This window comes from Thalia democratica, chromosome 8, assembly GCF_965202585.1.
Source record: "Thalia democratica chromosome 8, ktThaDemo2.hap1.1, whole genome shotgun sequence".
NCBI classification, from domain to species: Eukaryota; Metazoa; Chordata; class Thaliacea; order Salpida; family Salpidae; genus Thalia; species Thalia democratica.
In genome coordinates this window covers 16,317,831-16,333,582 of record NC_139172.1, presented here as the reverse complement: position 1 = coordinate 16,333,582, position 15,752 = coordinate 16,317,831, and the positions used below count along the sequence as shown (strand labels likewise).

The window sequence follows — 15,752 nt, the reverse complement described above, 5'->3', positions numbered from 1 at the left end:
CAGTGACTTAATGTTTACTTAGTGGATCAGTTTGTGGATAACACAGACACAAAAAGAAACTTAAAGTTTAGAAATTGATTTAAAAAGGTCTTCAGTAGTACTTACAAGTTTTATAGGAAGATTTTTCCAACATAAATATTATAAGTTTTCAATAAGAAAAGAGTTGAAACAGATTTTCAATAGTGTATATACAAGTTATTATGACTACATATGCGGTAAGTTTGCAGTTTTATTTTATTACCTAAAATAATTAAGTCCAATAGAAAAATCTAAGATCCAAGTTTTTGTGTATTTCGAATTTTAATACTTTTAATAAAATTTTAGAGTTTTTGTAAATGTGTTGTTTTGTTTGTAATATACAAAAAGCTTGAAATCTCCATGCACCTGGATCTCATGTTAAAAGTTAGTATTTAGGCTATCTTTAAAAATTGTACTATTTTTACTATAGCCTTACATTCCTTTCAATTTTTTTGATAAAAAACTCATTTTAGTGCTTTTTTTTAAATAAATGAAAATCTATTGTGTCAAAAAAAGTTTTTTAAAAACAAAATATGTATTGCTTGAAATGTTTAATATTAAAAGAAACTTTTTAAATTTCTAATTATAAACAAAAATAAAAACAAATTATACAGTAATCTTCCTTTATTCTACCCACATATGTTTCTGTGTGTCAACGAATCAACACACTTCAACTGGACTGTAAAAAAAATAATTACTGTAATAAGAGAATAGAAGCATAGAATAAAGTAGGTGTATACATGTTTTCATTAAAATAAGATATTTTTTACATATAATAGTTATTAATTGGTGAAATACTTAATAATAAATCTAATTGATTCGTTGACACACAGAAACATATGTTGGTAGAATAAAGGAAGATTACTGTATAATTTGTTTTTATTTATATTCCAGTGAAGTTACTTCACTAGAATCTTTTGTTAGTAAACAATTAAACCTATATTTTGAACAGTTAATTATAAACATAATTATTTTAGAGAAAAAAACATTTAAAGTGTTTCACCGCAAAGTGGATTTTCAAATTGTAAATCTATATAAGAATAATAATGGTAAAAATGACAAACAAATAAAAATTGTGTGTATTAAGGCCATAGGGGGGGTTAGCCATATTTTTTACAAGTTGATCTTATTTTATAGAGTTTTTTCTCAGCTTCAAGATGCTTTTTATTGTTTAAAAAATTTCAAATTATTTTTTGAGATATGACTGTTTAAAGTTAGGCCGCATAATAGGTTCCCTATGGGAAGGGAAAACTAAAACAGCAAAAAAAGACTACTTTATTTAAAATCTATCTCCTACATTTTTCAAGCAATCTTCTTCAAACTTTCACAGTCAAATCTTTATACAATAAAAAAAAATGTTACTTAACAGTCTAAAAAAAAATTTTTTGAAAAAAAACACTTTTTTTTTTGTGATAAAATTTTTATGTTTTTAAATTATTAAAACTCACAAGTAACCTTTTTTCCCTTTAATATAAGAAACAGTTCCTAAAAATTTGAAGAAGATTGCTTGAAAAATGAAGGAGGAGATAGATTTTTAGTGAATTTTAAAATTTCCAAGAAAATTGACCCCAAAAAATGTGCGGTCCATATGTTTGTATTGGAAACTTTTTACAAAAAATGAAATATCTCAAAAGTTAAATGATATTTTTTTAATTTTATAAAAACTGGCTTGTAGTTTGTATTTAAAACTTTCATATAAAAGCCAAATTTAATTTTTGTAACTCCCTTATGGCCTTTAATTTCTAGTCTCCCCTGCGGATAGATAACTCTGTTGAATTTTGTTTTAATCTCAATAATTAGATAAAAAATTATTACTCTATTTCAGATAAGATGCCATATGAATTTAAGCTTGATTCAAGCAAAAATGCCCAGCTCACATCAATGAAGAAATTTCCTGATATTAGCAGTAAAATAAGAAGATCTAACAAACCTTTAACTGATTATAAACAAAGTAAATTTTTGAACTAAAAATAAAGTTATCTTTTTTAGAAAAATACACTCTGCTAGTTTTGTACCTGTATAAATTCTTATTAAAGTATTTCATGGGTCTGACTACACTGGAATTTCCTGGATAGTTGCTGTTCTACAAAAAAAACTGCATATATTCAAAAAAAAATTGATACACTGAACTTAACTTTCTCTGTCTAGAAAATCTTAATTGTACAATTGTTTGTAATAAAGTTGAGTTATTATTTAATGAATAATACTATTATATAGGATATGAGTTTTATCAATAAATGCATTATCAAGCAGAATGTTAGATTTGTCTAAGAACTTTTTACTAAAGTAATATTTTTGTTTCCAGGGTGGTCACACACTTAAACTACTCAGGATAACTCAGGCTTATTTTATTTTTTTTATTCAGAAAAACTCAGGCTATATTGAGCATTTTTGAAAAACTCAGGTGTGTTTTTATCAAGTCCTTTGTTATTATTATGGTATTTCAGTTCGAAATAGTTTTTGGTGAATTACTGTTTTCAGTTTTTTCATACTTTTAAACCAACACAGGCTAGGTTTCTGTAATACAGGCAGACTTTTATGCCTAAAAGAGTGGCAACTCTATATTTTTTGTCTCTTTATCATACTTGGTTTCCTTATATCGAATTTAATAGATTGTATTTAACTGTTGGTTTTCAACTTTGACTGACTGAAAGTAAGATTAAGTCTTTTTAAAGCATTTTGTTGTACTATCTTATCCAATTATATTGGCTTACTAGAATGCTGTTTTTTCACTTAGTTTAACACTGTTTAAACACTGTTGCTCACTTTGTTGTTTTAGATTGTATTAAATGTTCACACAAACCTTTTAAATCTAAACACAAATCTATTTTGAAGTAAGTACAATAATATAAACTATTTAACTAATATATTATGAACTAATATTTTAATATGTCTTATAAACATAACTTAAGTCTGTTATTCTCTAGCCTTTTAGAATCTATGCACATCAGATAACTAATGGAACAGTCTGGGCACACCAGTATGTTAAGTTGGTACATTTCTTTTAATTATATCAGGGTTGCCACATACTTATGCTACTCAGGATAACTAAGAATAGTTTCAATATTTTTGAAAAACTCAGGCAAGTTAGGATGTTTTTCTAAATTTTAGGCTAGTTTTTTATTGCTTTGATTTTTTTTTAATTATGTTTTTATACGTTTTTGTTGTTTTTATTTTGGTATTTTTAGGTATTTAACCTTTATTTAAAGTATTTTTTCAACTTTTTACTTATACCAATTCTTCATCAAGTTTCTTATAAATTCAGGACAGTTTTTAGTCACTCAGCGGGATTTTTGATATGGTAACTCCAATATCAAATATTTATGATAATGATAAATATACTCTACTAAATAAAGTATTTTTTATTTGAAGTAAGTTTATATAAAATACTTCCTAAGAGTTTTTGGTCTTGTTCCTTGGCAAAATAGTTTTTTGAAAAATTTACATTGGACTTTTATTTTATAGCAACTCTGGATTTTCTATTTTATTGAGAACCTTGTACATATTGTTTTAAATTTTCCTTGGCAAAATAATTTGATCATTAAAAACCCTAAACTCATAATTTCTTTTTTGTTTATGGGCTGGTAAAACACAGTATTTGGTCTTTTTTTTACATAAATAAGTGTGCAACTAGTTACTTTTTAAAATTTGTTAAATTTTTAAATAGATTCTGAGATATAAGCAATCAAAATAAGAGAGTTCAATAGGTTATTTATGAAAAGTCAAAAATAGACTATTTCACTGAAAATCTAACTTCTTCTTTTTGAAAGAGATAACTCAAATAAATGTTCCATGCCATATCTAAAAAATCTCTTGTAGGGAGTTAAAAATAATAACTTTAAAAACTAAGCAAAAATTTTTTGTTTCTGTTTTTTGTTCATAAATACTTTATTTTTATTTGTTAGTACAATTTTTTTAAATATTGCAAGGAATATTTTCTGAAAATTTAAAGTATCTCAAAAATGTATGGGGAGACAGATTTTTATTTATTTACTGTTCTAACTGTTTCGTTTGATAACAAACTTAATGTAAATACTTAAGGCTAGCTTGATAGGTCATTAGTTAACTTTAAATGTAACTGTTAATCAATAGAAGCTTAAAAGGAGTAATTTTGCTTTACAATTTATCTTAATTCATCTTATTTGTTGTGTTCTATCTCAGGTTGAAATTAAAAAGACAAAAATAAGACTACTAAGCACTGGTTGAGCAGCAAACTTGAAGTTCTTAAAACCACTTCATGTTAATATTTTTCTCTTTAATTTTTTGACCAGCCTTCTTCAATTTTTATTATTTGTTTATTCGTACAGTAGTCTTCCTCTTGAGTTTGCACTTTTTAACTTTGCAACTACCTTTGAAATTCAATTTCTACCCAAAAAAAATTTTTATTCAAAGTGCAAATTTGTATTTTTTTAATTTAACTTAAAAAATTCTATTGCTTTTTTAATACTAATAGAAAAACAATTTTAATTTTTTATTATTAGTCATATAAATTAAACAATAAACAAAAAAAAATCATTCAAAAATACTAAAAAAGATTCAGATTTATTTAAAAAACACTTAAAATAATGACCCGTTTAGTTTACATCAGCGTCATTTGTAATTGAAATATGGGTATAAAAGTTTTCTAGAACGCATTGTTTTAAATAATTTACCAAAGTTGAATATATTTATTAATTTAATAAGAAATAATGTCTTTAATGAGTGTTCATTCTATGTTTTAAAGTTTTTTATATACTTTCATAACTTTGTTTGCTATTAACATATTGCAAAAAAAAAAAAAAATTTCTTTAGTTCACACGTTTTGTTTATTGTGCAATCTCGAGAGGAGAACAATTTCATTTAAATAAATCCCTTAAACAATATTTTTGGTGTTTTTTTAAGTTAAAAAACCACCCTTTTTCAAGTATTTTATTTAAACACTTTTAAATAATATTTTATAAATACTAGTGAGATCTTTTAAACTATTTAAGAAATATTTCATAAAAGTTTGATATCTTTATCAAAAACAATTTTAAATGTTTAGGTTTTAAAAAACTTCCCAATGAAAAAAATTGTTGTCTATGCATTGGAAAACGTTTAAAAAATTGACTGTTATTCAAAAGTTGATTGAAAGTTTATACATTATGAAAATTAATTTATAGTTACTTTCGTACCAAATAAGAACCATTGTTAAATTTTGTAAAAATCGTTTTAATCCTATATGACCTTGAAACAATATTTAGATTATTAATACATACATGCCTGTTAAGTTGTAAAGTTTTAATTTTACATAGGTTATGTTTTGTATTTAATTTTAAAAAAGATTCTGATGGTAATAATACTTTTGTTTTGATTTTATAATTTCAAGTTTGTGTTTCAATGGATAGTGATTTATACTAAAATTGTAATATCAATTGTTGTTTTAGTGTTGTTTTTAAATATAAATCTTTCAAAAATGAGAGATTGTTTGCAATTTTTTATTGAATTTTTTTCCTTAGTCTTTAGAAATTTAAAACATTTTATAGTTTCTTTTTTCTATGACTTTTGCTAAAACAATTTTAGATTAAAATACTTATTATTTATTAATATACTTATTATTATTTATTACTAAAATATTAATTAGTTTTCATCAATGATCAATGTTTTTCTTTTCTTTTGCTAACTGTTTTTATTTCATTTAGTACTTCTTCTTCATCATGTATACTATACATTTTGTTTTAAATTGTTCTAAAGCTTATAAACAATGCTTTAGTATAATTTATTGTTTTTAACTAATTTTGAAATAGGTTAAAATTCACAGGTATAAGAAACCCATTAGGATTGTATTCTTTGAACCAGTTAACAACATTAAAACCTAAAACTGTTGATGAAGATCAAGTAGTTCAACCTTGGGTAGTAGAAGTTGAAAATAATTGCCCTAGACACACTGGAGAAGCTGTGATATTTGAACAAAAATTTTTGTCACCACGAAAAGTTTGTTAATTTGCTTAAAAATTTTATTTATGGTGTTTAGAATTTTTATCATTTTTTTGTATAAGTTAAAGTTAATTTTTTATATTCTAAAGATCTTTTTATTATAAGTACAACATACTTATAGATTATAAAGTATATATTTACACTATAAAGTTACATCATAGTTTAGGTATATAAAAGTTGATTAATTAAATTTGAAACTTATGTAATACTGTTATTAATTTTTACAAAGCTTCAACTCACTAAAGTAAGCAATGAGTATTAAATTTTGAGTTAGTTTTCTGTCTGATCCAAACGCTGGTTTTAGCCATAAATTGCCAAGGTCCAGACCTAACAAAACTTTTATTTTTATAAATGGTCCTATTTGGTTCTGATTGGACGTGAATTTATATTAAGGGCATAGGGGAATTATCACTTTTTCACAACTTGATCTTGTTTTAATGAGTTTTAACTAAGCTAAAAGTTGCTTTTTACATATTTTAAAGATTCAAAATAATTTTTGATATATATCCAGTCAAAGTCGGAGACTACAACAGGGTCCTTGTAGGAGGCGAAAACTAAAAAGGCAAAAAAAAACTATTTCACTAAAAATTTATATCCTCCTTCGTTTTTCAACATAATTACTTCAAACTTTCAGGAAATGTTCCTTGCAATATTAATAAAAATCTGAATTAAAAAAAAAAGTTTTTTTTTGCTATAAATTTTTTATTTTTTTAAACTATAGGAATATTTCCTGATACTTTGAGGTATTTATCCAAAAAACGTAGAAGAAGATAGATTTTTAGTGATTTATAGTTATTTGCTGTTTTAGTTTGCGCCTCCAATACTCTAATTGAGCTTTGCTCTATCTTTTGATACGTTTTTATTTAAAAATTTTTACAATAATTTCCTAAATTATAAAATTATATAAAAATTGTTTTGTTTTATAATTGACACTTAAAAATTTCATAAAAAAGTCAATGTTGATTATAATTTATTCTTTAATTCATATGCCGTTAAACATAATATAATCTAAAAATTTTGCTTTTAATTTTATAAAGTAAAGTTTTTAAGTGTTTGGGACAATGTTCAGCATTTAAGTTTTGATTTTTTTCTATTGTAAAAACTATTATAAGTAAAACAAAATGAAAAATTTTCTTTTTAAAAGTTTTCGATGGGTTTTATTTTTTGTTAACAGCCCTTGTTAGATATATAAATATTTAATTTTATAGAAGCTTTAACCACAACATTTAAGTATTTAGCTATTCTAGAATTTTAATAATCACTAATTTATCAGTTTTTATTTAACTTTAGCATCCTTTGTTTTTATTTGGTTTATAAATCAAACAGCAAAGTTGTTAAAATAAGATTATAGCGGTGCAATTGTATTTATCAGCTAAATGACTCATATACTTAAAGTTTCAAGTTTATTAGTTGTTCAACAATAAATTATTTAAAAAAAATTAGGCACAGCAACAAAAAGATTACAACAATGAAGAATTTTTGATTTCCTTTAAAAGAAGGTTTAATATTGATTCGCAGCTATACTGCCAAACTGACAAAAGAAAGCTATTCTTATTGGTTAGAAAATTTAATTAAAACTTAAACAACAACAAAAAAGTCTCAATAATTCTTTTTTTTTTAATAACTCAATAAATATTTTGAGGAAATGTTTTCTTTTTTTACTGGTAAGAAAAACTTTTGTACAAAGGCCTATAGTATGTAGCACTATTATGATGACTACAGTATTTTATAGAAATTTTCCACTCAGTAAAAGTATCTCTTATAATATTTGTTATCATTGCACAAGTGATACCAGTGCTTAAAAGTATCTTTTGTGCAATGTGCATGACTTACCTAAACTTTTTTTTAAACATGCAGAATAAAAGTTTTCTTCAGTCAAAGTTAGTTTACTAACTTCAGTCTAAACGTCAAAATTAGTTTACTAACTAATTTAACGTTTGCCTTACTTTAAAAACAGGCAACTCCAAACACGGGTAAACACAGGCAAACGAGGTCTAGTAATTTAAGATATGCTGATCATGATCAAAAGAGAAAAGTTGTTCAAGTTGACGCCAATCTAATGGAGTTTAAAAGTAGTGTTGATTTATTTTAAACTCAAAATACTGATTTTTAAAAATATGTTTAAATTTTTTTTTGCAACTCTTTTTGTAAGTAAAAGTTTAGTCTGTTTTTAAACCTGCTAATGAAATCTATATATCTGAATAAAATTAACTTTTAAAACTATTCTTGATAGTTTAATAAGTTTTTTTTTGTTTTTAACAGTCTCACAATATATTGAATAATGTTTTTATAAATATTCTGTTTTTGCTAAAGATAAATTTTGTACAAATAACAAAATAAAATATTTCTACCAACTTGAGTCGCAGAACACTTGTTTTAGAAGTTTATGACAAAATTTAGAGGTATTTTAATTGAAAGGAGTCTTTTGTATTCAATTAAAATAAAGATATCTCAGTCTATTCAAGTTCTGACTAATGTAAATCTAGTAAAAAGGACATAGGGGTGGCACTTTCTTGCTTGTTGATCTTATATTAACAATTTTAAAATTAGTGAGCAGTTGCTTTTTACTTTTTCTTATACTGAAAATTAGTTTTTAAGACATGAGCGGACAAAGTCGGAGAGTTCAATAAAATATATGTAGAAAGGGCGAAGTTAAAATAGCAAAAAAAAGATTATTTCATTAAAAACTTATCTTCTTCTACAGTTTTCAAACAATCTTTTTTAAGCTTTTTCAGTTTAATCTTAATTTGATAATAAATAATCTATCATATAAATTAAAATAAAAATACAGTAAATTTAATCTAATGTTTTTTTTTTGTCTTTTGTTCATAAATTTCTATGTTTAATTTTTTTCTAACTGTTACGATAGAATTTTTTTTTTGTTATGCAAAGGAACATTTCCTAAAAACTTGAGGTCAATTGCTTGAAAAATTAAGGAGAAGATAGATTATTAGGGAAATTTTAAATTCCAAGTAAATTGACAAAGAAAAAATTGTATCGGAATTTTTTGAATAATATTGAATATTTCTCATAGGGTAGTTTATTTTTTTGTATTCTATAAAAACTGACTTATAGTATATAATTTAAGCTTTAATGTGAGAGCCAATGTCAATTTTTGTAAAAATAGCCTTACCCTTCCCCCAAAAAAAGTGTGAAGCAAAATTCCTAGCTATACAAATTAAATACATTATACAATAAACTTTTTTTTTTAATTGTGAACAATTTGTTGTAAAAAGAAAAAATTAAACATTACTTGAAGTAGCTAAATTGTTCTAAGAAATTTAATGACGTTTTTAACTTTATTAAGATTAACTTAAACATGTTTTAAACAAAAATTATAATGTTAAAATTATGCAATGTTTTAAACTTTATTGCCAATTTAAGCAAAATAGTAAAAGCTCAAACAAACACTGAATCATGTTTAATCACATTTTAACAGGAAGAAAAGATAGACCTCTAGTTGGACCTCAGACTTTAAGGTAAAAGTTTTGTTATTTTTTATCTGTTATTATGAAAGAGTGAAAGCTTCGCTATAATAATCTCTAAAACTGTTAAAAGTAATTATACATTCTGTAACTTTTAAGTTTATATTGATTAAATAGTTAATGAAGTAAATATTTCAAATAAATTCTGCATATTGAGTTGAATGAAAATTCGTTTTAGTTATTTGAATTAACTAGTAGATAGTAAAACCTAGGTGGTTACCAACAAAGTATCAAACGTATGAGACTCCAAACAAGTTCCTGATAGGCACAAGATACTGCTTCAGCAGGAACATCGACATCAGGTCGTACGGAGAAATGGGCTTGTACGTGCCCAGGTTTCCGCAACGAAACATAGAAACTTGCAACTCCTTTCTCAGCATCTTCAGAGGTAGCAATAGCAGAGTGTACAGGGATTTTACTAAAGGTAAGCCTTTCAAAGTAGCAAATAATATTCTTAATCTATAAAGGCCTTGTGTTTTTTTTTTTTCGAAAATGCTGACTTAGTATTTTTAAATGTTTAAATAGTTTATAGCTATAGGTATTTCCTTATTTTATTTATTAATTTAAGAGAGTTCTCTGAAACAAACTACTAGTATTAGGATAAAATAAACAATTTTTGTAGCTATATTTAGTCTTGTTGCGAATAAAAGTTACCGATATATTTGAGCAAGATTTAATTAGGTTGTTCACTAAAATCGTCAAGAAGCATAGAGTTTTTACTTTTATAATGAAATATTTATAAATTAATAGGTTACAAAAAACTCATTATACTAGTTTTTTTTTTTCCAAAAGTCAACAATATATATTGTATTTATAATAAAATTTATTTAGTTTTTCATTTAAAACAATGTTTTACATTTCAATTTTCTAAATAATAATATAAATATTATAATTGTTTTAAATTTTTTAAACTAAAACAATTTTGCAGAGTTTAAAGTTGTGGAAAAAGAAGAAAAAACCAGAAGTAAAAGCTGTTAGATTTTTATACTTTTAAGGAAATGTTAAGCTTTTTTAGTTGCCAGGTCAATTTTTGTATTTTTTTAATTACTTACTTTATATCATATAAGTTAAAAATATTAGCTCATTTAAAGTTTTTTAAAACACCAAAACCAATCATAATGTTTAATTTATTTTTCTTTAGGTTAAGTAAAAGCCATACTTTTGAGGAAATTTTTAATGTAGCATTGTCTTTTTTAATATGCGTATATGCAGTCTTTCTTTCAATTTTCACGAACTTTAATTCAAGTGAATCACGTATTATGTAAAATGAAAGCTTTTTTCTTTACTTTGAATACTTAAGCTTTTCTTTGGAGTTTAGAAATTAGAATAAGTTCTGTACATGCAATTAGTTTTTTTTTGTATTACTAAACATTTAACTACATTGTCTTTCATCTCAGAATGATTGAGCTTATTTTTATAACATAGTTTTTTTATAATTGTAGTACTAATAATATTTACTCAAAGCACTACACGTTATGGATAAGCGAAAATCTTAAATTTACACATTTTAAATATAATGAAACTCTGGTATTTGAGTCACTATATAAAATTCAAAAGTGTTTTTAATTGCATGGTTGTGCAGTGGTGCTTATAAATATGGCGACCTTTGAGTTATCATTTATTTTTTTTACATTTAAAAAACACAATTTAAGACGATTTAAAGAAATTTTTTCGTAGGCACTACTTGATTATATGTAATTTTTATAACTTTTTGTAAATTTTCTTTTCACAAATCAAAGAAAACCTCCATAATTTTTTTTTCAAATTGTCTTAAACTGTCACGATGTTTTTTGTAATAATTGTCACATGTAAAAAAGTTCTTGCTGAAAACTCTTAAGGTCGCATTTTTTTAGTCCCATACAGTTTGCATGGGATGGTTTTCAGAAAATCCAATGGTGCGAAGGTGGATCCTTCTTTAAATCATTTAAAATCTGCCAAATGTAAAAAAATTGCTTAAAGCTCAAAGGTCGGCGTGTTTATAACCTTAGTGGGTAGATTTTTATTTTTCCTAGTATTATTTTTGCTGTCCGCCGTAAGTAAAAAAATTGTATTCGTAATTTACTGTTTATTTATAAGTTTGGAATGGTACAATTATTTTATCAACTAGTATTACTTATAGTAAAATCAATAGTATTTTTGAAACGTTTGAAAACTTTATTATACTGTTTTGCAATTTTTTTTATCTGAAAGATACGTCGCAAGGCCGGATAAGATTTTTTCCTGACGGATTCCATTTAGCTTGTTTAAAGTCCATTTACTTGAAAGTATAGAATTTTTAAATAGTTTATCAAATACAAACTTTATTTTTTTCTATTTTTAAATATATTTTACTGAAACAATCACTTTTTACAAAGTACTTGCCCTTAAATTACTTTAAGGACATATTTTAAAGTGTTATGTACTAAAAACTAATAGATTACTTACTAATACCATACTATAAACAACATTTAAATTCTTCTAAATAAAGTTATTTGTTGTTACTATAGTTTTTCAAGTATTACAAATAAAAACTTATTTAAACTGCTTTCTATAATTTTGTTGCTAACGCATATCAATTGTTAACCATTATATTAGTGATCTACGGGATCCTAATTTTTAAAACATATCCTAGCTAAAATCCGGCCGTATCCATTTAATTAGAAAAAGCAATATTTTTTTATGAAAAAGTTTTATTTATTATGAAAAACGTTCACACTAAGTATAAATAAAAATTTTCGCTGAAAAGAAACAAGTAAATCATCAGGAACAGAAAAATTAACGGTGTTAGTACTTTTACAAACTAAATTGATGTGTGTAGTTTAGCTTCACGCTTTTAATAAATAAATTCTCGTTTCTAAAGAACATTAAAAAAGTTTTAAAAAAATTATATTTTTGGGTAATATTTATCTTAATTGCGTCAATAAAGTCATGTTTATTGGTGAATACTAAAATTAGTTATTTCTTTTTATGGGAAACTGTATCTTTTAAGAAGTGTTTAAATTTTTTTATTTCTAATTGAGTTAGTTTTAGCAAACTTTTTTAATATTCTATGTAAAAATTAGGTATCTTCTCTAATCGGTGAGCTAGATGAAGCTGCATTTTATACATAACAGGTCGGATTTGTTCAATATAAACTTTTGCGGGAAGCTTTTTTTCAGCTAATTTACTTAATAAGTTTAATTATGTCTACAGAGAAAGTTCTACTAAGAATTACAATTCTTTTTATAAATCAAATTACAAATATTAAAACACTTTGATGAAAATTAGTTTGTTTTAAGACTATAAAAAAAGATTGACAATACTTTTTGTGTTTGTAACAGATTCATCGTTAAAAAGAGTATAAAATAAATAAAAAAGTCTGAGAGTATTCTTTAAAAAAATTTCACTTTCAGCATTTTTTAAGCTTCTTTATAACTACTTCTAAAACTAAAGAAAAAGTATTAAAATTATCTAACATCATGAATGTAAAAATATGCTTCTACCAACACCCTATAAAAATCGGGATTAGTAACTTTTGGCGCTTAAAGTATCTTTTAGCTTGAAGAGACAAAATTTGCAAAACAAAAAACTAGCTTATTACAACAGATATTTTAAAATTTGCTCTTTATCCAACTTTAATAAAAAATAGTGCTTAAAAAATAATTATTTCATAATATTTTTTTCACTGATATTTTTAAGTATAGCTTGATGAATTAAAAGTTTTTTTATACATTAAGTTCTTAGATCAAACTTTTGAGTTTAAAATTCTTAATCGTGTTCAATCAACTTTATCTTTACTATAAATTTTTTAATTATAAATTTGTTAGTTTTTTTCAATCCAGTCAGTCCGGCAAACGATATCTTTTTGTAAATTTAGCCCGTTATCTAGAAAAATTGCTCACTTTTCTTATTAAATTTGTAATAAATTATTTGTAAGACTACATAAACCTTTTTTTTTAACGCATATGCAGAACTGGGAGTAAACGTTTTTATTTTTCTTAGAACAGGGTTCGGTTTCTAGAAAGTCTTAAACAACTACATTTATTAAACAAGGAAATATTAAAGAAAATCAGAAACATCTGAAAATTAAAATTAAAAAGTATATGCTCAAAATCATAGTAACAAAAAATTTTCTTAAATACTTTTTTTAGAACCATCAACCTAATTCAGCCTTTAATAAATAATTAAAAAGTTATATTACAGAACAGCTAACTGTAGGACATAATTTTTAACTTAAAATTTGAAATCATCTTTGTCAAACAACAAAAACTAAAAGTTTAGACGTAAGTTAATAACAAAATAACGAAGTTTTGAAAACTGAAAAAACTCTTATTTCATTAAACTTCTAACAAAAAATGTTATTAAACTTTATAAAAATTAAACTAACCGGTGTTAGCCTAAGTTTTCTAAATTGAATTAATGAAACAGATTTAAGATTTAAATCAGTTTAAAAAATCCCGAGTCTGTTACAACCCCGTTGAAAATCATTTTAGCTAATAACTTATGAGTGTTGTAGGGGTTATCTTATTAATAAAAAAGTTTTATACATATGGTAAATTGTTAACTTTAAACTCAGCTTAAATAAAAAGCTTACTACAAAACTGTTAATACTTTGAAAAATAAAACATACTTAAATAAATGTTCTATTAAGTAACAATGTCAAAATTTTATAACTCAGCTATTATTATTTAGTTAAGTTTAGCTCGTTTCTATGAAACAAAATAAGCTGTTTAACTTTTTTTTTTTTTACATTAAAGTTTATTGCAAACAAAATACAAAATAGAAGTACTTTTCGGACACGCTCTTCAGTATTTTTTCGTGTCAAAACAAGCTGAAATAATGATTTACTGATAAAAACTAATAAAACTAAGTATTTAAGAAAACAAATTAAATTTAACACAATAGTAATAATTAACAAATTAAGGCAATCGTTTAATCAGAAATAATATAAATGTAACACAACTTTACTAATCAACTAATTTAAGTTCAACAAATTAAACAAAATGGTCGAATAAACAAATTTCTTTTGTTTACAGAGATCTGGCTTTAAGCTTAAAATGAATATAGCTTCTAAAGTTTTTAGGTGAAATTCATTACGAGCAACTGATATTATTTTGAAGTTATCCACTTTATAGTTTTCGACACACTTAGGATTAGTAATCAGGTGTTGGCCAATCGCTGAACTACTATTTAGTTTTTTTCAGATCGTCAAATTTCTTTTCCTCTTTACATGACTTTATCTTGTTTAAACTATTAAATATAGTACTCAAAAATAATTCTATTTAATTTAAAACACTGATAAAAAATATAAAAACAGCTTAGCTTTGCTGTTTTTGCTAAAATAAAACAAGCAATTAATAATAATCAAAGCTACACAAAGTCAGTAAAACAGTGTTACTTTAACAAATAGTTTTTACTAAATAAAATACATTTTTGCACAGATGAAAAAAACACAAACTTACAAAAAACCTATTACGAGAAATCTTCTTACCTATTACGAGAAACCTATTACGTAGAAACCTATTACGAGAAAGCTTCTTAATTGTATCTAACTTTGATTTTGTTATAATTTTAGATTTAATCACTAAAAACATTTAATATGTAAAAAACACGTTATATCAAGTTTCCTGTGACTTTTATTGTCTTTACCGTTGTTAAATTTTATTGATTCATTTATTTATGGATGTTATTTAATATTTATTCAAAATAGATTACACACTACTTTCCATATTAAAGCGCTTTACAGCTTTCCCAAACATTAAGACTAAATTAACCAACTTTATAATATAAATTAAATTGCTGTCTTGATCTTCATATATATCGTGACGTAAATATTGGATGTATTTTATTCAATCGTTAACAACAGTAAAATAAACTTGAATAAGTATTTTTTTTCCGTTAAAGTAAGTGGCTTGTTTATATTATGATTTTTTTTGTATTTTAGTTTACTTTACTTAGACTTAATAATTACAAATATTATAAGATGTAACGTTGAAAGGCGTTAAAGAGCTTTTTTGAGACTCCGTAGATCTGTTCTTAAATCTATTTGAGAGCAGTGAAACGCCGTTAGTCGGATTAAAGTTTTAAAACAAAAAACATCTGTTTTAATTACAAATATTATATAGTTTTATAACAGTCGGATTTAACTTTAAGTATTTTACCTATTATTAACTATTAACCTGTAAAAATCTGTAGAAATTATTTTTATTTTATTTTAATGAAAACATGAATACACCTACTTTATTCTATACTTCTATTCTTACATTACAGTAATTATTTTTTACAGAACCCAGTAAAAGTGTGTGTATTCGTTAACACACAGAAACATATTTTGGT

General features: G+C 24.3%; 1 protein-coding gene across 1 annotated transcript; it reads left to right on the top strand.

The window, feature by feature from the left end:
- The first annotated feature begins 203 nt into the window (after positions 1-203).
- On the top strand, positions 204-10,510 carry LOC145842718 (uncharacterized). Its single transcript, XM_082950196.1, has 8 exons — positions 204-402; positions 1,844-1,969; positions 5,798-5,970; positions 7,417-7,530; positions 7,931-8,045; positions 9,413-9,452; positions 9,671-9,882; positions 10,387-10,510. Exons 2-8 carry the CDS (start codon positions 1,849-1,851, stop codon positions 10,434-10,436), a joined length of 825 nt encoding a protein of 274 aa, XP_082806322.1. The 5' UTR covers positions 204-402; positions 1,844-1,848; the 3' UTR covers positions 10,437-10,510.
- Positions 10,511-15,752: the final 5,242 nt, after the last annotated feature.

Coding starts and splice junctions, on each gene's coding strand:
- LOC145842718 (XM_082950196.1), top strand. CDS start 1,849: ATGCCATATGAATTTAAGCTTGATTCAAGCAAAAATGCCCAGCTCACA. Junction 1,970..5,797: donor TTTAACTGATTATAAACAAA/GTAAATTTTTGA, acceptor TAAAATTCACAG/GTATAAGAAACCCATTAGGA. Junction 8,046..9,412: donor CAATCTAATGGAGTTTAAAA/GTAGTGTTGATT, acceptor ACATTTTAACAG/GAAGAAAAGATAGACCTCTA.